Source organism: Exophiala spinifera, assembly GCF_000836115.1.
Source record: "Exophiala spinifera strain CBS 89968 unplaced genomic scaffold supercont1.4, whole genome shotgun sequence".
NCBI lineage: Eukaryota > Fungi > Ascomycota > Eurotiomycetes > Chaetothyriales > Herpotrichiellaceae > Exophiala > Exophiala spinifera.
Window position 1 is genome coordinate 1,387,112 of NW_015622516.1, and position 21,023 is coordinate 1,408,134.

A 21,023-nucleotide genomic window follows, 5' to 3' on the forward strand; every position below is an offset into this window, starting at 1 on the left:
GTCTAGTTATACGCGGCGTCCATCCCCGACGTCAACCGATCCAACCCATCTCTTCAGTGCAGACGACACGTCGCGGGCGTGGTCTGATGAGTGATTGATTTTTTGCACCATTCTCCGACAACCTGTTGACCTGGGTGTGCCTTTGTCTCCTCCTTACTCACATTTGCGTGGGCAACTTCGGCATTCTCCAAACAACACCTCCGCGCTTCTACTCCCCCGGAAACTACAAACGCAACTGTTTGCTCGTCACAAAAGTCGATCCGCACAAGCGAATTATTGGCTTTGATCTTCGCCGCTTTGTTTGCTCGTGTTTGCTCGTAATGGGTCAAAGCGTGAGGCCACCTCTTTTGTCTAATTGAAACCGCAATCGAAGCCTAGTGGTCACACCGATAGGACCGGACAAGCCGCTATTGCTCTCAGCGCAGTGGCGACCACACTTCAGCACGATCCCTGTATTCTACGACCATGTCTATTTCTCCGCCAAGCAGTGACCGTGTATGCAATTTGTGATAACTGCTCGCTGTTGTTAGCTGCTACTGAAGGTCCACATGCTAACTGTGCGAGTAGTCAGATGTCACCCAGATTGTGGTGGTTATGGTTGGCTTGCCAGCGCGAGGGAAGAGTCTAATCGCTGGCAAAGGTATGGTACCAAGCATGCAGAAAAGACCGACCATGATCTGATCGATCTTCCAGTCAAGCGTTATCTACGATGGACATCGGTCAAAGCAGAGGTATTCAACGTTGGCAAATATCGTCGGACAGACAATCCACATCCAGACGCCAAGTTTTTCGATGTCAACAACACGGAAGGCGAGAAGGCGAGAAAAGCTGCAGCCGAAGCCGCGGTGGCCGACATGCTTCAATGGTTTCAGGACAAAGATAACAAAGTCGCCATTCTTGATGCGACCAACTCGACGAAATCGCGACGCAAATGGATCCACGATAAGATCAAGGAGGCGAACCTCCTCCACCTGTTTGTGGAGAGCAAGTGTGACGATGAAGAATTAATCATGTCGAACATTCTTGAGGTCAAGACGTCTTCGCCAGATTACATTGGTCAGGACCCCGAAGCTGCAGCCAAAGATTTTCGAGATCGCATTCGCAATTACGAGAAGGTGTATCAGACTATTGATGAATCAGAGAAACAACTGACCTATGTCAAGATCATTAACATTGGGTATATCTCGCTTCCCACGCATGACTTTGCACCAGACTAACCCATTCTCCAACAGTGCTCGCGTGGTTATCAATCTCATCCAAGACTACCTCCAGTCACGCCTAGTCTACTATCTTACAAATCTACACATCAAACCACGCAGTATCTGGCTTTCACGGCACGGCGAATCCGAGTTCAATCTCGAGGGCAAGATTGGCGGTGATGCCAACCTGTCGGAACGTGGCGAGCGCTACGCCAGACTTCTTCCCGAACTCGTCAAACGTTCTGGCCTACCGAAGGATGCGCCCCTTACAATCTGGACCTCGACGTTAAAACGGACCAGTCAGACAGCCCAACATCTCCAGAAGGAACTGGGCTGGGAGAAGTTGCAGTGGAAAGCTCTCGACGAACTCGACAGCGGCGTCTGTGACGGCATGACTGTATGTGCACCATGTAGTTTTCCTGGTATTCGCATTGTGAAGCTAACTCTGGACGGCAGTATCAAGAGATTGCCGAAAAGTATCCAGAGGACTTCCAAGCTCGCGATGATGACAAGTACAATTACCGGTATCGTGGTGGCGAGTCCTACCGCGATGTCGTGATCCGACTCGAACCGATCATCATGGAACTCGAACGCAGTGAAAACATCATTATCATCACACACCAGGCCATCGTGCGCTGCATATTCGCCTACTTCATGGAGATACCACAAGAAAAGTCGCCGTGGATGGAAGTGCCGCTTCACACACTCATGAAACTGACGCCCAAGGCGTACGGAACCGAGGTCGAGCGGTTCAAGGCCGATATCCCAGCCGTCAGCACGTGGAGGCCTAAAGGCAGTACCGCGAAACACCATGACAGCGTCAGTGAAGGAATGCCAGAGAGCGTGGTCGGTGAACCGTCGAAAGTAGGAATCCAGAAAGTGACCAATATCAATGAGAAAACGAAGGGAGAGGTACCGACCATTGAGATGGTAGGACTGCCTTTACCATAGGAGGAGGAGCGTCGGGAAAAGGTGGGACGACAAGGTCTGATGAATCAAGTCTTGATGACACACCGGTTATACCTAGAGGGGATTAAGGGATCAAACAGGTTACATTTGCATAAACAGACATGGATCAATTTGGGCTGGTATTGTGTAAGACAAGGATACATTTATGTATGTGAGAGAGAAAACGCGAGACTGACCGTTGGTATCCTCGTGGGTTACTCAAGCGAACGAACAGATAGATGGGCAATGATGTCCTGCTCTCTGGATCACAGAACCCCTAGTGCCACTCAGGTTTCCTTTTCTTGTTATTGCAGAGCACAATGGCAAGTCCAGATGGTACAGTTCACGTCCGCGAACCCGAGGGGAAGGGGGGAATGGGGGGGAAGGGAGGGGCCTAAGGCGACAGTACTCGAAAGAGAATGGAATGACACTTGGGCTACTCTGTAATCATGAGGTGATGCGAATATTTTAATCTGTATTTGCGTCGCTCTCTCGTCACTTGTCACTCGTCACTCCTCAGTCTCTATACTTGGTCAGTTTACTCTCTGTCCACTCCAGCGCTTCGACAAGGAGTCTTTTCTCTCCTAGTCTGACATTGACCGCCATTCTCTCCCGGATTGTGGTGGTGGTGTTGAGTAAGAGGTTCTGGTCCTCTGCCAAGGTGGTAGGGTACAGGTCGAGACGTCGAAGGACGATACTTTTTAGAATGTCCAGGGTCACGCCCTTTATCCTTTTCGCTTCGTCCTTTTTAGATTTAAATGGCTTGGTGGTTGACGACGACGACGACAGGACCCTCGTAACGACGTGGCCGACTACATTCACCATATCTTCTGGGAAAGAGACGAATTTGGCGTCGACGACACATAGGCCCTGGTCATCTGGATCTCCGGAGTCACGCTCGAGGACGAAGGCTGCTGAGTCGTCGTTTTCAACGCCGTCGTCAAAGTCCAGGTCCAGGTCTAAACCTAGACGGTTGTCCTCGTCACGCTCAATCTCGTCGAGGATCTTGTCCACTTGTGCTTGTATTTGCGTCTGTCGCCGTTTTTGTGTCTGCGACTGCGGCAGGTAATCGTCGTACCCTCTCGTGACGGTCTTGACCAGCGACCATGGAATCTCCACGACGTCGTACCGCGCGTGTTTGGGACTCGTGTAGCCGTACCGACGCAGCAACTCGCCGTTCGGGAGGGGCCCGTAGTAATTCAGCACCTCCTCGCCGGCCTTGATCTCGCGCAGCGACGTCATGGTGAGGCTGTCGTCGCCGTGGGATAGGTGGGCGTTGAACTCGGCGTCGGCGTTGAGCATGTCCGCCATGGGGACCATGCCCATTGTGCTTTTTGTGCTGCTGCTACTACCTGCACCGGCTCCTGGGGCGGCGCGGTCTTCGATCCACCCGTCCTCTTCTACCCCGGCCATCTCGGTGTCTGAGTCCGCGTCCTCCTCGTCCTCGTCCGGTTGGAGGTCGAACGCGTAGGACATTATCAGGGATCCTATTATGTGGCATCGCTCCAGGAGGGCCGAGTCGCTTAGCTGTTGTTGTTGCTGCTGACTGTCGCCGCCTGGGTAGAAGATGTCGGCGTGCCGGCGGACAACCGGGATGATGCGCTCGGTGAACATGCGGTTCGCGGACTCTTTGCCGATCTTGTTCAGCATCGCAGACCCCTTGAGGGCTGACAGGTCGCCGTCGGTCCAGAACATGAGCGTGTTGAAGGAGTCGGCGCGCTGTGGGAGAATAGAGAGGTAAGGCAGCCATTGCGACGTCGTGTGGTGCAGGGATTCGTACAGAAGGATGAGAATCAGATAGAGCCATGAGTCGGGCACGGAGGGGTCCGATTCATCATCAACATCGATGTCGTCGTCGTCGTCGTCGTCGTCGTCAATATCAACATTGGTATTGGCAGTGGCGGCGGCGGCGGTGGCTGTGGCCTTGGAAAACAGTTCTGGCAGCTTTTTCGCCAGCGTCGACGTCTCTTCACTGATGATGATGTCTCGAGGGATCGTGAAGAGGTCGGTGTCTGCTGCGATGTCTTGAGTTGCTATGATCCCCCGGCCTGCATTGCGATCTCGTAGATCTACGATTTTCAACGACGGGTGGAATTGTGTGCCTGGTTGAGCTTTGAACCAGTCGAGAAACGTTGTCGACTGAGTTTCGAACTCGGATGATGAGTCCATTTGGTCTTCTTGTTTCGTTTTTTTGCTCTGCTTTTGTTTATTTTTCCAGACCGAGACCTTTTTTAATTTTTAGTCTTCAAGTTCAGATACTCCTTTTTGCTGAGTGGGAAACGCAGGTGGTAGATTATTTTTTGTTTTTGTTTTTGAATTTTCTCCCGTATTGTTTACAAAGGAGAAAGAAAAGTCTTGTTGTCCACAATCCTCGACTAACTAACCAATTGGCACAGCAATGAATCCTTGCATCTCTTCGCCTATTCTGGTCTATCGTGAGTATCCTCAACCTCTATGTCCCAAAATTGTATCATGGCTCGCGGGATGTGGTCTTTTGCCTCGCGCAAGGCATTGCCGCAGCTGCGCGGGCCCATTGGTCCTTGCAGCTCACTCAATATGTCTGAGTTCGTATTTTCCTTATCGTCACTCGCGCTTCCAAAATGCCGAGAACCAACGCATTCTGACCTCACGAATCACATTGAACTTCAGCCCGTGACGCAACTGACGATCGAATGATGATCTGAAGAACTTCTCACGACCCTCACCCAGGCATCTCGTACACCACCTCGTATTCGCATTACTGGCACGCCTTGCAGAGTGTCTTCGCTCTCGGAGCCCAGCTACCTTACACACCTAACATTGACAACATGAATCATTCAGCGCGTATCGAGTCTACGCTTTGCCTCCAGACGGTTATTCTTCTGCTGACCATGTCATCGACCTCCCAAGGACAAGGATAACAGACATTCACACCCTTTTTGGATCCGACGACTCATCCGTGGTCCCAAACGGATATGTGCCATGTCGACGTCGCCACAGACTCGCTCTTTTGATTTGGCCTCTGTTCCGCCTATATACATCCTACCAAGTCACCTTACCCCGGAAGCATTGCATGAACACGAAGACCTTGTCTTCAGACTAGGCGGTTCCCTCACATACGACTCTCAGGAGGCACGGGTGTTCCTGGGTAACATCGGCCAAAAGAGACGTGCTTCCTTTGATCTGAGAGCAAGAGGAGTATGGACAGAGGAGGCGCCCTTGCCTGAGACGGATCGTCAAAGTACAACTCATGGCAGTTCTGACGAAGGACCACCTCGCAAGAAGCCGAAGGCAGGATGGATCGAGCGCGATGTAAAAAGGCAAGCAGCAAAACGACGGCCCAGTTCTAGATCCAGTACAGAATCGTCGACTCAATCCGATGACGTTCCTCCGCCACCAGATGTGTCCTGGCCGAATCTGAAATCGCACATCGTCGTCCTCAAACTGGCCTGGTTGGAGTCCTGTATCAAACAGGGCCACATCGTTCACTACAGACCATTCATAGTCTACACGGGCAGAATCATACCCAAACCAGCTGGTGAAGCTTCTCCCAAAGCACTACGCGACCCAACCACATACGTCAAGACGACTCCGGGCTCGGCCTCGGGCTCGTCGTCATCACACCATGTTCCAAAGCCCACCACATCCATTCTCGAACGTGCCAGAGCCGACGCAGCCATGCATCACACTTCGAGTAATAACACCTTCCACCCACACCGCCGCCGCTTCGGCGACCACGCGCACTCAACACCATCCCTAGCAAAGCCCCCACCCAAACTCCACCGCACCACGACCTCGGAATTCGAAGACCTCGCCAACAACCCTCTCCCGCCCCTCCCGGACTGGGCTACGGGTCCCTACGCACACTACTCGTGCTGCCGTGACACGCCCATGCTCACCCGCAACGCCGCCTTCATCGCCCAACTCACCAAAATCAAAGAGTCCCGGATCCTCACGCTCGACGACATCGGTGTGCGCGCCTACTCGACGTCGATCGCCAGCCTGTCGGCGTACGAGCACCACATCCGGCATCCCGAGGAGATCATCCGGCTGCCCGGCTGTAACGCCAAGCTCGCATCGCTGTGGTCGGAATGGTACCACTCGGCCGAGACGGACGGGGAGCGATCAATCGCCACGGTGCGCGCTCTCGACGAAGACGTCGACCTCCAACACCTCCGCCTGTTCTGGAACATCTGGGGGGTGGGCCCGGATACGGCGCGCAAATTCTACTTTGAGCGCGGCTGGAAGGACCTCGACGACGTGGTCGAGTTCGGCTGGGCGGGCCTCACGCGCGTGCAGCAGATCGGCGTGAAGTACTACGACGAGTTCATGGCCAAGATCCCGCGCGCAGAAGTCGAGCAGATCTCGGGCGTGATTCTGGATCACGCGCGGAGCGTACTGGGCGTCAAGCCCGCGCAGTACGGCGGCGTGGAAGACGTCGAGTGTATCATCGTGGGCGGATACCGCAGGGGCAAGACCGAGTGCGGCGACGTCGACGTCGTGCTCAGCCACCGCGACGAGGCCAAGACCAAAGACCTCGTCGTGGACATCGTCTCGAGTCTCGAGGCCACAGGCTGGATCACGCACACTCTGAGTCTGCACACCACGACTAGTGACCGTGGGCAGGCCACGTTGCCGTTCCGCGCAAACCACCACGGCGGGGGTTTCGACAGTCTCGACAAGGCCTTGTGTGTCTGGCAGGATCCGAGGTATGATGATGGTGACGCCGACGACGAGGAGGAGGGACAGCAGGAGAAGCTCCCCGATCGTAACGAGAAGGATGAAAACGACGACCAAAGTGGCAATGCCGTCGCCATCAAAAGCGGAAAAGTGGCAAAGCAGAACAAAAACAACAAAAAGAACCCCAATATCCATCGACGCGTAGACATCATCATCTCGAGCTGGCGGACTGTCGGATGCGCCGTGCTCGGGTGGAGCGGCGGCACCACCTTCCAACGAGACATAAGACAGTTCGTCTCCAAGACGAGGGGGTTGAAGTTCGACAGCTCGGGAGTCAGGGACCGTGCTAACGGCTTGGTTCTGGACTTGGAGGCACCCAGACCGAAGACCAAAGAAGCACTCGAGGCCGCCTTGAAGGGCAAACAGCAACAACCACCACAACCACCACCACCATCACAACAACAACAACAACAACAACAACAACAACAACCACCACCACCACCACCTGTCGCTAACGCCGATGTCGAATGGGATGACAAGGACACATGGCAGGACAGGGAGCGCCGGCTGATGGACGGCCTGGGGTTCGGCTATCGGCCTCCAGAGAAGCGATGTACAGGGTGACGACGACCTCGGCACAGAGGTGCGGCATCGTCCACGCGATACATACGTTGCAATCCTTTGGAGGACGAAAGTGGCCCGGAATTGACTTGGAAAAAGGTTTCCCCCTCGAGCCTTGAGATGAATTCTTTTGGACGCGATCAGCCTCATCGCATCAAGTCCAACCGTATACCACGCCTACGCCGCATATGGGGATTCGGTATATTCTAGCGGTCATCTTGTGTCTTGATCTAAATTGGGTGGTTTTCGCAGTACATACTTAGTTACTCACGTACACGTACGCACAGCTTCTTACAACACGTATAGCCGGGATTAGTTGCAATTGAACTTCTCTGCTTTCTTCTTTCTTTCCTTTTGTTGTTGTTGTTGTTTGCCTTGACAAGAATTCCGAATCTAGTTCTTCGTGCAGGCAATTTTCCCATTTTCTATACACTTTTTGTCTTGTGATAAATCCTCAAGTTCCCAGGTAGGATAAAAAAGACGCGAGCTAATCTACATAGAAGCGTGAACCCAATATAGTCCGCGCAAGTATCCACGACATATGTTAGCCGAGGCTCATGAGTAGTAGCTCATGAGTGGTAATGGCAAATGACAATGTCAATCCCTTCGACATCGACATCGAGATCACTTCACATCAGATCACCTCTTCTTCTTTCCAATACTCGTATCAATGCTTCCAATCAGGTACGCAACCACAAAGACCACCACGAATCCACCAAAGATGGTCAATGGTTTCCTCAGCGCCGACAAGAGAGTATACTCGTACGTCACCAGGAGCGTAATGTCCCTCGCCTCGTCCACAACATTGGTCCCAGAGAGCTTCAACACCGTCCTGCCTAGCGTGTCCATGAAAGTCTTGTGCACGCCGTGCTCAGCGTGGAGACTGGGGACGCCGGTGCCGCCGTGGGTCTGGTAGTTCACGTTGGTCGCGCCCTCTGGCAGAATCACACGGAGAACAAACTGCTCGTACTGGATACCCTCAGCCATCTTGGGACCCTGGACGAGCGGAACGGACAAGATATACGCATCCGACGGAGTCTTGAGCTTGCGCAAGAACGACGACAGGGCGTTGTTCCATCCGATTCGGAAACTGTACTTCCACCCTCCAAACAATGGGTATCGGGGCTTGAGCTCGAGGCTTGCGTCGCGGACCGCGTTGGGTCGGAACCGAGACGTCGAGACGTTGCCGATGTCGTCGGTGAAGTACGGGTCAACGCTGCCGGGCCTCAGGGGCACCTTGAGTTCTCGTAGAGCAGATGTGCTCATTTGGCCCGAGCTGATGTAAAAGCTTTGCGTGCTCCAGGCGACACGTGAGAAGTGGTTGGACAAGGACGCACCGTCATGTCGGAGCCAGTACCGCTCTTCGGTTGCAAGGTTGCCGCCCCAGTGTGACACTTCAATGTCGCGTTCGAGGACGCTGCATACCAAAAGGGGTTTGTTGAACTCGTAGCGCACAGAAACCGGGTACGTCGTGCCTGGTGAGACCTTGGACGTGTCGTAGGGCCCGTACGAGTATTGTGTGCCCTGCCTCTCCGGGTCGGCGTTTGATGTCAGCCCCTCCGTCGTCGTGTACTCCGGTACGTCGGTTGAAGGGAATTTAACTTTTGTCTTTTGCTTGACGGTCTTGTACGCCGACGGGGCATATGCGGAGAAATCGTAGGTGAGGTATTGCTTTTCGTCTTGGCGGATAGATGCAGGGAGAGGTCTCAGAGCCCCGAGGATGTGGTAGGATATGGAGAGGGTGACGGTCCCCTTGGGAGGAACGGGTTCGTCAAGGTGGACAACATAGTATTGAGTTGATCTGCACGGATTGTTAGTCGAGGGGCGCTCATTTCGATGAGATGATACAGCCATACTTGGGGGAATTGCCCGATGCATCCAGCACTTCTGCCACTGCAGCAACGGTCACTTCGAGTGTGCCCTTCTCGGCATTCTTTTTGTCTCTGACATCGAACCCTCCGATCCTCCCGATCACATCATAGTCGAATGGAATATAGTATTCCGATTGCGGCTTCTTATCCGTATTCGTGATCAGGACGTTTGTTGTCTCTCTGACGTAGCCTTTCTCGAGGTTGATGGTCCGGACGAGGTTCGTGTTCTCGAATACTTGGGACGGCTTGAAGTCTTCCTTTAACAACTTCTGAGTGGATTGTGATACAGTAGAGTTCGAAACCGCGTATGTATATGCCGTGCACAGTCCGACAACTGTGCTCACTACGGACGAGAACCTCATCCTCGAAATTGACCAGAAAAAGAGGTCATGAGCAGCAGTGATAGCGTTGTTGTCGCTGTGAGTGCTTTCGTAGTAAGTGCTTCGTTGGAAGCGGTTCGGTGGAAGTGCTTCGGTGGAAGTGCTTCGTAGTCAGTGCTTTAATTAGGCCAGCGTGGAGAACGCTGTACGAGTACCTGAGGCTGCGGAGAGTCCGCGCTTGAATGGCTGCAAAATCCACCGTAGAATCGCTGCGGTTGAGCATAGTGGCCCCAAAGCGGACTGACAACGTGAAGACTCTGATTGGCCTGAAGCTATTGATCCCGGCGAACATTGAAGTTCCAAGTGCGCAGTTCAACCAAGTAATGAGATCCTGCGAAACTCCTCAAGAGCTGAGACCTCGCCGGTAAATCTAGCATCGCCCAGTATGGCTTCGAAAGCCATTCCCCATCTTGTGCGCCAGGCCACGAGGGCGGCATCCAGAGCATCTCAAGCTCATCCTCAAAGACAACCATTGCACATTCGACCTTTCTCCAGCACACCTTCATCAAGGAGCGAAGCACTCTTTGTCGTACGTGATGGCTTTCTCTCTCGTTGGGCCCTAAGATCACGAAACAAAGGAGCTAACCTTTTTGTTCCTATTTCTTTTAGCACCGCAACACGCCCGAAAACAACCCCTCGATCCCTTTTAAATTCAACAACACCAACCTCCGGCTAATCGATGAGATCCTCAAACGCTACCCGCCGCAGTACAAGAAGGCGGCCGTCATGCCGATACTGGACCTCGGCCAGCGCCAGCACGGCTGGACGAGCTTGTCCGTGATGAACGAGGTGGCGCGCATCCTCGAAATGCCGCCGATGCGAGTCTACGAAGTCGCCACGTTCTACACCATGTACAACCGCGAGCCGGTCGGCAAGTACTTTGTGCAAGTGTGCACGACGACGCCGTGCATGCTTGGCGGCTGCGGCAGCGACAAGATCATGAAGGCGTGCGAGGAGTTTCTGGGCGTGCATTCGGGCCACACCACCGAGGACAAGCTCTTCACCCTGCTCGAGGTCGAGTGCCTGGGAGCGTGCGTGAATGCGCCCATGGTCCAGATCAACGACGACTACTATGAGGACCTGACGCCGGAGACCATGAAGACCCTGCTGCAGGCGCTGAAAGACAGCTCGACCATCAGTGGCTACGATGCGAGCAAGGTGCCGAGACCTGGACCCCAGACCTACGAGGGCAAGCAGAGGGAGACGTGCGAGCCGAGGGGAGGTCTGACTTCGTTGCTGGGAGAGGTACCCAGGGTCCAAGACCACATGAGGACCGATGGGGAGTTGTAAAAGAGAGAGAGAGAGAGAGAGAGGTCGGAAGTTTGAATGTGTCGGTATTATTAGCCTGCCACGGATATTGCAAGACTTTTCTTTAGGAGAGACGGCAATGGATCATGCTCCGTAGGCTTTGCCTGCAAATCTCCATGTGAGATTGCCTCTCAACAACTGCACATATATATAAATGTATGTAACAGGACGAATGGTTACTGTTCGCGAAGAGCAGATTCCAGGACATTGCTTGCCACCACTACCCGTGACGTCGTGTAAAGCCCGACGTCGGTGTCCTCCCAAAGTGGTTCATCATTACAATCATAACTTCATGCCAACTTGTCCAATTTCGAATTCCGTGTGTCGTCGATACCGTGTCCTCTTTTACCATGCGCCGCTGTGCTCATTCAATCATATTTCCCTATACGTCCCAGAGAAGCCGAAACCACGGTCCAAGTTAATCCAGGGGAATTTTGCACCCATTCTGCACTCGACAGCCTCCATGCCTATCCAGGGCATGCCACACTAGAGACTCTGCCAGAGCCCAATGCTCCCATTTTAACACTCACTACCCGGGGCACAGATGACCTATGTGTCAAAGAGCCATGTAGTTTTCTTTTTCAGCGTATAAGCCGAGTGTGAGACCGTATGCTTCTTCGTGATGATCGTCTTGAAAGGATGGCTCTTCGAGTGTTTCTCGTAGGGCTCTTTTGTGCAGAGAATGACAGGATCTTCCTGGTGGATGGTATGCTCAACATCCCAATCTTCAGACCAGTTGAGATTGTCGGTCGCGTCATCCGTTACTAACAGGTCGTCCTCGGGGGAAGACACCGACAACGGATCAGAAGTGTTGAGGGACGAACCCCCAAACGACGGCTCGGTCGGCTGCCAGTCAACGTTATCGGCCAGAGGATTCGCATAGACCATTGTCCAGGTCAAGTCGCCCTCGAATTCTTCACCGTTGGCGGGCTTTTCGACGTCGGAGAGGTGCGGTTTGATGGCTACATGGTCAAGTGGGCATTCCTGGACACGCTTGTCGACGACATACTTCTCCACGCGCGGCTTGAGACGATTGGGGTCGACGTTGTCGGTGGCGACGAACCATTGTTGACGACCGCCGTTGGTGAACCAGCCGCTAAACGAGACGGAAGTGAGTTTCAGATCGGTCTTGAAGCGCTTGATGACCTTGACCCAGCATTCACGGCGGTCCGCCCCGCCGAGGAGGGTGATGTTGGAGAGGTTGAGGTGGCGCAGCGTCGCGCCGTGCAGCTTGAGAAAATGGAGCAGGTCTTGGTCGTGGCATATACATGCGTCCAGCGTCAGTGTCTCCAGTCTCGGAGCGAGCGGGCGGTGTGTCCAGCCTGCCGTGTGTGTCTCCAGGAGCGCGGCAAGATCGGAGACAAGGTCGTCATCTGTATATTGGCAGCGCGTCAGACTGCAGTCCGTCATGCGCAGTTTGAGGCGTTTCAGTTTCTTTGCAGACCTCAGAAGGAATGAGATGGCTTCAATATGATTCGCCGTTGGCAGCAATGTATCATTCCGAAAACCGAGCTCGAGTTCTTGAAGATCTTGCAAAACATCTCGAAGGAGCCTGAGTTGGTGGTTGGCGCCGGTTGGTCTGATGGCCATGGCTCCAAACATGCCGCGGGCATCGACGTTCATGGCCTTGAGGCTGTGTAAACGAATGTTGGAGGAATAGGCTGCGGTCAGAATGCCCTTGGTATATGACCTGCCTGGAGTGCCGGCCATGGAGGAGAATTTTACGGCCTCAAGGGAAACTTTGTACTTCTTGCACATCTTTTGGTAGAAGTAGGGGATCTTCAAGGAAGCAAGGGAGGTGAAGGGGCCAGGCTCTTCCGAGTCTTCGTGTTCTCGCACTCGAAGCGCCCTCAAATTTGGCAACAGTCGCAATGCTTTACCTAACATCGCGACCTCGATCGCCATGTCCTCGTAAGGCTGGAATCTCCCTTGAGTTACAGCCTCGATGGAAAGATCTCTGCCGGGTGTGGCCATAAACGATAGCATGGGGTTTTCGGTCTTGATCCTATAGAAGAAATTGCCAAAACGAGCATCGTAGACTAGCTTCGTGACATGAAGAAGAACCTTGGACCGTTCGAGTGCCTCCATAAACCCACGGATGCACTCTAGATTCGGGATCAAGACAACCTTGCTCCATAATACTGGTGTGGCCAGCTGCTCGAGCGTCTTGGACGCCAAGCGTACGTTCTTGAGAGTGGAACCTGGGCATGCCTGGATGATAAGAAGCAGGATTTCATTGGGAAGTTCAGGGCAGAGATTTGTGTGATCAAGAGTCGAAAGGGGATTCATTATCGAGGGTTAGGTGTCGGGTAGAGGATGTCAATATCAGCGGCATGTAAGAGTGAGTCTCAGGAGAACCATGAAGAGAGAGATCTGAATGTGAGGAATGTGCACAGCCTTCTCTGGAAATGGCCGATGAGGCTGCCTTGCGCTTAGGACGCTTAGTGTGGTCGGTTGCCTGGAGGTGTTGAATGGAGAGACCAACAACTGTTGAGACTGACTGAAATGTATCGCACTCCGGAGCGAGCAGCGGGCTAGGCTAGACCGGTAATCGGCTTGATGCAGAGGACAATCATTACGCACACGAAGAAGAGCGAAGACGAGGTGTTGTTGGCATTGGGGAAAAGTCACCAGACTTCGCCCAGGATCATAAGCCACGCTGAGCTGCGATTCGCTACTGAGGAAGACATCTCAGCCACAGGCTGACCAATGGCTGGTGGACCATATTTGTGGTAGAAGCAGTGATGAAGAAGATCCCATGCTGTTTGAGTGTCCAAAAGTCTCCAGACACAATGTCGCGTTCACATGGAAAGAGTCGGTGCGTATCATATACGGCGAGGATGTGGTTGTAGATGGAGCCGACGAAGTCATCGGCTGGAAATAATACTTCTGTCAGACCCTAAATTCTGCGTGATATATCATGTATATTGGCCTGTCTGACACAGGACCGGCCTGCGCAGATCTAGCTTTTACCCTGTCCACGCTACTTGCACTAACTAGGCGTGGGATAAACATGGGGCTTGTTCTGGAGGAGGCTACAAATGCGACTCTCGGGCACAGCTGAAGGACTGAGAGTAGTTTTCTCGATCGTCTATTGTCGGGCAACATCATCAGCCACATTGCCCAGGTGAGCGTAGACTGCTAAGGTGCCTACTCGTATTGTAGGTACCTATGAGCACGGTTAGAGAACTACAGTATGTACTGCACCGAGTCACTAGCGAGACATGAGCTAAGGAAGCGGGGAAGCTATGATGTATAGCTCACCCAAAACAGCATGTTGGCCGAGACCGCCAAAAGCCACAAAAGCCCCTAGGCACGTGGGCACCCTTGGCCTTCGATTGGCCGGCATGTGCTACAGCCAGACTGCGGCTGGGATGGGAAGAGAGACTTGCTGAGGGAAAGCATGAAAACAATCTTCGAGGTCAAGCGAGACCATGCATGTTAGGACGAACTCCCCCTCCTCATGAGCTGAGGAGCTCGTGTCATTGGATCTACCCATATTTGCACCTCGATTTTTTTATACTTGTCACCTTCTGCTACCGTCAAGCTGCTGTCCTCGTTGCATTCGCCCACCGTGTCGCTCTCTGGGTTCTTGGGGCGTTGAGGAGGACTTTCTACGTTTATCTAGTCATAGCCAACCTCCAACATGAAGTACGTCTTGTTCTAGGCGTTCCTGTGCCTGTACTGACTCTGAATCTCCGCAGGTTCGGTCAACAGCTCCGGCAATCTCTTATCAAGGACTACTATTGGCACTATATTGCCTACGATGACCTCAAGGACGCCCTCAAGAAGCCTTTTGTCAATGGCAAGAGTGGAGAACGCGAGCCCTGGACCGAAGATGACGAAGCCTCCTTCATCCAACTGCTAGAAGCCGAGCTGGACAAGGTCTATACTTTTCAAAAGCTCAAGAGCCAGGAAATCGTCTCGAGGATAAAATCCAGTGAAGCAGAGGTCAAACAGGTTCTCGAACGTCAGGAGCAGCAGGGACATTCTGATCCTGAGTCCGATAGCGAACTTGAGGCTGATTTCGAACTGTTGGAGCAAGATCTGAGCGATATCATCGCCGACGTGCACGATTTGGCCAAGTTCACCCAGTTAAACTATACTGGCTTCCAGAAGATCATCAAGAAGCATGACAAGCAAACTGATCTGATCCTCCGTCCTTCCTTTGCAACCAGACTGAAGGCGAAGCCTTTCTTCGCCGACAATTACGACGCCTTCATCGTTACCCTCTCCAAGCTCTATGACCTTGTTCGGACAAGAGGCCACCCTGTAAAGGGCGACAGTTCTGCGGGGGGTGCTCAGCAAAACTTCGTCCGTCAGACAACAAAATATTGGGTTCACCAAGACAACATCACCGAGCTCAAGCTCATCATCCTCAAGCATCTGCCCGTCCTCGTCTTTAACCCCAACAAGGAATTCGAAGAGAAAGATTCGGCAATCTCTTCGATATACTATGACAACCCGGAAACATGGGAACTGTACGAAGGCCGTCTCAAAAAGACCGAAGGCGCCGAGGCAATTCGTCTGCGTTGGTATGGTGGGATGGAGACTGAGACAATATTTGTGGAAAGAAAGACGCATCGAGAGGACTGGACGGGGGAGAAGTCTGTCAAGGCTCGATTCACTCTGAAGGAGAAGAACGTCAACAACTTCCTTGCCGGTAAGATGACAGTCGAAGAAGCCTTCGCGAAGATGAGAAAGGAGGGGAAGAAAAGCATTAAAGAAATCGAAGATCTAGAACAGTTGGCTCGCGAGATTCAATATCGCGTCGTTACACGGAAACTGGTTCCTGTGTGCCGGTCCTTCTATCACCGTACAGCCTTTCAGCTTCCAGGCGATGCCCGCGTGCGTATCTCTCTGGACACCGAGCTGACAATGGTCCGAGAAGACAATCTCGATGGTAGAGACAGAGCAGGCAAGAATTGGAGACGAATGGACATTGGTATCGACTGGCCTTTTTCACAGTTGCCTCCGGAAGACGTCGAACGCTTTCCTTATGCAGTCCTGGAAGTCAAGCTGCAGACGCAAGCTGGCCAGGAGCCCCCTCAGTGGGTGCGAGAGCTGACATCAAGCCATTTGGTCGAAGCTGTCCCAAAGTTTTCCAAATTTATCCACGGATGTGCCACTATGTTCCCCGACAGAATTAATCTTCTGCCATTCTGGTTTCCACAGATGGATGTCGACATCCGAAAACCCATCTCTCACCGCTTTGGAATCGAACGACCAGCCAATACGGTCAGCTATTCGACTAGTGACGTTGATGAGGATGAAGAGGACTCTGATACTGAATATGGCCAGGCGACTGGCAAGACCACACCATACACCAACGGTTCTCACTCTTCTGGCGATGACCAACAGCAGCGGTTGAAGGCTGCAAGGCGGGCCTTGGACGAACATAGTCGCGCCCAGGCCCAAGACGTCCGAGACGCAAATGCTGCTCCTGGAAACTCATTGGACGAGGAAGAGCGTCTAGCCGCACTCCCGTTGGCCGAGGAGGAGTATATCTATGACTCTGAAATGGAGGATGAAGAAGACGAATCTTCAGGTGCTCAGCACGATAAGTCCTCGTGGAAAGCGTACCGCGATGTGCTGGAGCACCATGCGCAAGTGGTAAGCGATGCAATCGTCAAACTCTTCCGAAAGATACCTACGTCGACCCCTCTACCCCAGAATGGAAACATTGGTGGTGTCAACCCTCTTGGTGGCCAAGTCCAAGTCAAACGCTTCAAAGCCCCACCAGGCAAAAGAATCCACGTCCCTGTTCGAGTCGAGCCGAAGGTCTACTTTGCAACTGAAAGAACCTTCTTGTCGTGGCTGGAGTTTAGCATCATCATCGGCTCTGTTGCAGCCACTTTGCTCAACTTCGGTGATAGTGTCAGTCTTGCTTCGGCCTGGGGCTTTACCGTTGTCGCTTGCGCAGCTCTAATATACAGTGCCGTTATCTACTGGCTGCGTGTACAGATGATTCGGAAACGAAGAGCAAGTGTGTCGAGATACTACGACAAGTATGGTTCAACGGCATTGTGCGCGGGGCTCTTTGCTGCCACTGCCGTTACTTTTGTGTTCAGAGTGAGGGAGAGTGGATGGTGATGAAGTTGATTGCCTGCGGAGGGAGAGGGGGAAAAAGCCCAACTAATAATACAGAGGACGTTGAACGTGTTATACATACACACACAGGGTCATGAGTGTACTTGGTGCAGACTAGCTGATATGATAAAAATGCGCAAAGAAAGGGATCTGGAACGGCCGTTTGGGTAAAGGAGGATGGGATGCGGGATCATGATCAATTAACTACTTTGATTCACTGACCTCGCCTCGTCCAAGGGATAAAGGGCTGCAGATTTGTACTTGTAGCGTGTGGAAGTTTCTAATTAGTACTCTGTACATGTTACCTGAGTTATGCTGCTATCACCTACCCTCCCACCTACCTAGTTAATATGCACTATATGTTTTTGATATCTGTATCTGTATCTGTACAGAACCTCCCTCCTCTTTGAAACACCAGAACGGGCATGATGTTGTATCTGATTGTATAAAGACGTCACGTCTATGATGCACCGACTGACCGTGTGTCTCGTACATCTGGTAGACACCTGATCTGATACGGCATGTATCTACGTAGTCAAGTATACGTGATATACACTTACTTACCTAGATAGTAGGTGGTGGTAATAGGCAGGTACTTTTTACTCCGTGCTACTGAAGTAACTGATGACCAGCAGATCCCATCTCAACCATTTGTCCCCATATCACATCACTACCATCTCTGGTACCCTTCTGTTTCTATTCTCGCTGTGGATTTCGTTTTTTTGTTTTTTTTCGTGTCTGTTTTCCCTCTTCCCTTTCCCCGTCTGTTTATTTTTCTCTTCGCGCACACACACCACACCAAAACGCCCGTAGGGAAGAACAACGAACCAACCAACTCCAAAGAAAGTAAACCAACTAGCTGACCAGGACGACAAGTTCCTTTCGTCTTCTTCTTCTTCTTCTTCTTCTTCTTCTTCTTCTTCTTCTTCGTCTTCTTCTCCTCGGCATCCCATTCACACACACACACAGTCAAACCTTTGTAGTACTGCTCGGTACAAGATACATCTCCCCGGTGACCATGTACTAGTTCCTCAACCTTCGTGTCTTGCAGGCCCCGTGCTCATGCTCCTTCACACTAACCTGCCTAGGTGGTGTGGTCAGATAGTGCTAGTCGTCTTCTATGTCGTCGTCTGAGATGTACAGCTTTTCCACAGCGCCGAGATCAATTCCATCAACGCCATCCCCGGTGCCAGGACGCGGACGCGCACCATTTGAAGATGTCGTCTCATTCTTGCGAAAAGTGTGTGGCATTAATGGTGACGGGACTGCCCCAGTTCGCCTGCTCGCTGATCCAGACAATCTCGATGCCGCGGTTGAGACTGAACCGCTCCCAGTCGTGTTGACGGTCGCGTCCCCACCGGCACCAGCACCGGCACCGGCAACAACATCATCATTCTCATCGTCGTCTTCGGGTCCTTGATCTCCAACAGCGGGAGACAAGAATACATTCGGTCTAAAGGTGGTAATGCGTTCAAGAACACCGGTGTCCTTGCTCGTCGTGGCAAAGATCCGGGTCATGTACGGCAACACTTCGAGCGTCAACGTATCTTTGGCGTACCTGATCTGTCTCCTTTCGCGCTCATCATCGTCATCGTCAGCTCCAGACCCACTCTCGATCCCTGAATACGTATCTGCACCACCAAAAGCCCTTGTCCGCCAGGTCGCCACGCCACCGTCACCGACAGTACTCGATGCTTTGTGCGACAGAGCCCCGCCCGAGCCCGTCCCTAAGCCGTCACCATTCACGTACATCTCGATCAAACTGTCCATCTCCTCTGTCGGTTTCCACAGTCTCAGGCTGGCCGGGTAGAACATTTTAAACGTATCCCCCTTTTTCCCACCTGGCAGAGACGCTCGATTCACCGGGTATGGAAGGCTGAACAGCAGGCCTCTTGTGGCAACTTGAAAACTGATCTCATCTTGCCGGAGCGTATCCGATGACCCTGCCTGTAGATTCGCCTGGATGATCGAAGCGTACGGGTTCCAACTGGCACGTTGGGAAGGCCGACTTTCAGGATTCAGCACGTCGCTGACCGAGAGCATGTCGGAACATCCATCGAAGCACTCTTCAAACTTGTCGCCACTACACGAGAGGATGTAATTCTCATGTAACGTGGAAATAAACGTTTGAATGTCCGTGCCAGTCTCGCTGAGTAGAGCCTCGATGTCGACCTGAGACGCCTTGGGTGTGTACAGATGCATGAGATGGTCCGGCGGCTTGGGTGGAGGCTCTGCTCGTGTATCGAGGACTCGAGGATCTTCACGTTTGTTGTACACAATTTTCCCTGCTGCATGAAACATATCAAGTGTCGTCTCCCGCTGACTCACCAGCTGAAGAGAATCCCTTTCCATGTCGGTCAAAGGCACATTGTCTTTGGACGACTTCTTGGCCTTGGCGGCCACTGTTCCAGACCATTCAGAGTTGTTGTCGCCTCGCAAGCACAAGAACTCGAGCGAATTGACGGCGCTTCTGACATCGCCCATCTCTGCTAGTTTCTGGATGACCGCCGGCCCTGGTACTCTCCGTCTTCGAGAGTCTCTTGCCTCCTTTTTCATGACAATATCCAGCGCCTTCGTGACAAATGTCGGTGCTACGGGATTGAACTCCATCACCGTGACATATGGATTGTTCAAGATCTCCGGGCCGAGCAGCCTATGCGCCGTAAAACTATCCGTCAGAGCCGTGGATGAAGAAAGCAGCGTCTCTGAAATAATAATCACCACAGGAGGAGAACCGTGGTCAGGGCTTGGTTGTCCTCGCAGAGTAGCCGTAGAAGCCGCTCGACTTCGTGCTAGGTATTGAAGAATCACTGATCTGAATGATTGGAGAGCACCGGATAGTCGGGCCATGGTGGCAGGGAACTCTTCGATCACGAGAACACGATGAGCCGAGTCTTGTTTCGACACATCGGACTGGGTTGAGTCATCGCCAAATACAAGACTACCAAATCGACCGCCTCGATTCAAGAACTCATCAAACTGAGCCGCAACCGAATTTTTGCTTCCAGTTTCTGAGGCTGTGGGATTGTGCCACGGGACCAGTTGCAACCCCATTGATTTCGCGAGAAGTGACAACGTTGTCGTCTTGCCGCTCCCAGCGGGCCCTTTCAGGACAAGGATCTTTTGGCCATTCCGGCCGTCGATTTTGCCCTGGAGCCAGTTCTGGACATCCGAGACCTTCTTCTTGTGCACTACCAGCTCTTCAAGACTATTCGGTCCATAGCGATCGGCCCACGGTCGATGTCCCTCCTCCGGTTGCGTTTGATTCACATCGTTCGAGGACGGCCGATTCATGTCGGATGGGCGAACAAATCGCTGGCTCGCCGGGAAACTGGTGCCAATGCTCCTGTTACTGGGACCAGAGGTAGCAGAGATGGCCGGCTTTCGTCTGTCCGCAGCGGGGCCACCTGTGTTCGTCTTGAGACCCAGCTCTTGCAACGTATCGTCAGAGAGATCGTCATCCTCGATTGCGTCGAGCAGTTCTCCATTCTCTGCGTCTATATCCGGCGTCACAGACTTTTTCCTCCATCTCTCCTCTGCTGTAGCTTTGCTGAAGAAGTTATGCAGAGACCCGGACTTCTCTGGCTCAGCCTTGATTCTTGTGGTCTTTCTTTGCTTTTCGGGGGACGAGTGTGAGGGCGATTTCTGCGCAGGGCCCTTCTTTGCAACCGCCTTCCCTTTCGGAGTCTTTACCGGTGATACGTTCTGGGAGGTTCTGCCATCAAGAGTAATCTCACGCTGGTGGCTTGATTTCTGTGTCTTTGCGCGAGGTTGCTCGCCTTGATCACTGTCGTCCGAGAGGACGATGGTGGATCTGCGCTGCCTTTTGGCAGGCCGGAGAGCCATTGGCAAACATGCTGGTGTGTTATGCGACAGTAGCAGCAGCAGCAGCGAGAACTTGTGTGGTCCGAATCCAGCGTGAATCGCCCAGAGTGAATGCTCAATCC

The 21,023-nt window shown here is 52.7% G+C and overlaps 8 protein-coding genes across 8 annotated transcripts; 4 read left to right on the forward strand and 4 right to left on the reverse strand.

Moving 5' to 3' along the window:
• Positions 1-465: 465 nt before the first annotated feature.
• Positions 466-2,150, forward strand: PV08_05706 (uncharacterized protein; the record flags this gene model as incomplete). Its single annotated transcript, XM_016380046.1, has 5 exons — positions 466-495; positions 568-640; positions 694-1,177; positions 1,233-1,596; positions 1,656-2,150. The coding sequence occupies 5 exons, from the start codon at positions 466-468 to the stop codon at positions 2,148-2,150; spliced, it is 1,446 nt and encodes a 481-aa protein (XP_016235873.1).
• A 513-nt stretch (positions 2,151-2,663) lies between these two features.
• On the reverse strand, positions 2,664-4,316 carry PV08_05707 (uncharacterized protein; the record flags this gene model as incomplete). The annotated part of the gene is made up of 1 exon (XM_016380047.1): positions 2,664-4,316. The coding sequence occupies one exon, from the start codon at positions 4,314-4,316 to the stop codon at positions 2,664-2,666; it is 1,653 nt and encodes a 550-aa protein (XP_016235874.1).
• A 792-nt stretch (positions 4,317-5,108) lies between these two features.
• PV08_05708 (uncharacterized protein) lies at positions 5,109-7,430 on the forward strand (the record flags this gene model as incomplete). Its single annotated transcript, XM_016380048.1, has 1 exon — positions 5,109-7,430. One exon carries the CDS (start codon positions 5,109-5,111, stop codon positions 7,428-7,430), a length of 2,322 nt encoding a protein of 773 aa, XP_016235875.1.
• Positions 7,431-8,066: 636 nt separating this feature from the next.
• On the reverse strand, positions 8,067-9,660 carry PV08_05709 (uncharacterized protein; the record flags this gene model as incomplete). Its single annotated transcript, XM_016380049.1, has 2 exons — positions 8,067-9,228; positions 9,284-9,660. 2 exons carry the CDS (start codon positions 9,658-9,660, stop codon positions 8,067-8,069), a joined length of 1,539 nt encoding a protein of 512 aa, XP_016235876.1.
• Positions 9,661-10,063: 403 nt separating this feature from the next.
• On the forward strand, positions 10,064-10,968 carry PV08_05710 (uncharacterized protein; the record flags this gene model as incomplete). Its single annotated transcript, XM_016380050.1, has 2 exons — positions 10,064-10,207; positions 10,288-10,968. The coding sequence occupies 2 exons, from the start codon at positions 10,064-10,066 to the stop codon at positions 10,966-10,968; spliced, it is 825 nt and encodes a 274-aa protein (XP_016235877.1).
• Positions 10,969-11,535: 567 nt separating this feature from the next.
• Positions 11,536-13,275, reverse strand: PV08_05711 (uncharacterized protein; the record flags this gene model as incomplete). Its single annotated transcript, XM_016380051.1, has 1 exon — positions 11,536-13,275. The coding sequence occupies one exon, from the start codon at positions 13,273-13,275 to the stop codon at positions 11,536-11,538; it is 1,740 nt and encodes a 579-aa protein (XP_016235878.1).
• Positions 13,276-14,632: 1,357 nt separating this feature from the next.
• On the forward strand, positions 14,633-17,079 carry PV08_05712 (uncharacterized protein; the record flags this gene model as incomplete). The annotated part of the gene is made up of 2 exons (XM_016380052.1): positions 14,633-14,637; positions 14,691-17,079. 2 exons carry the CDS (start codon positions 14,633-14,635, stop codon positions 17,077-17,079), a joined length of 2,394 nt encoding a protein of 797 aa, XP_016235879.1.
• Positions 17,080-18,183: 1,104 nt separating this feature from the next.
• PV08_05713 (uncharacterized protein) lies at positions 18,184-20,922 on the reverse strand (the record flags this gene model as incomplete). Its single annotated transcript, XM_016380053.1, has 1 exon — positions 18,184-20,922. The coding sequence occupies one exon, from the start codon at positions 20,920-20,922 to the stop codon at positions 18,184-18,186; it is 2,739 nt and encodes a 912-aa protein (XP_016235880.1).
• Between the last annotated feature and the right edge of the window lie 101 nt (positions 20,923-21,023).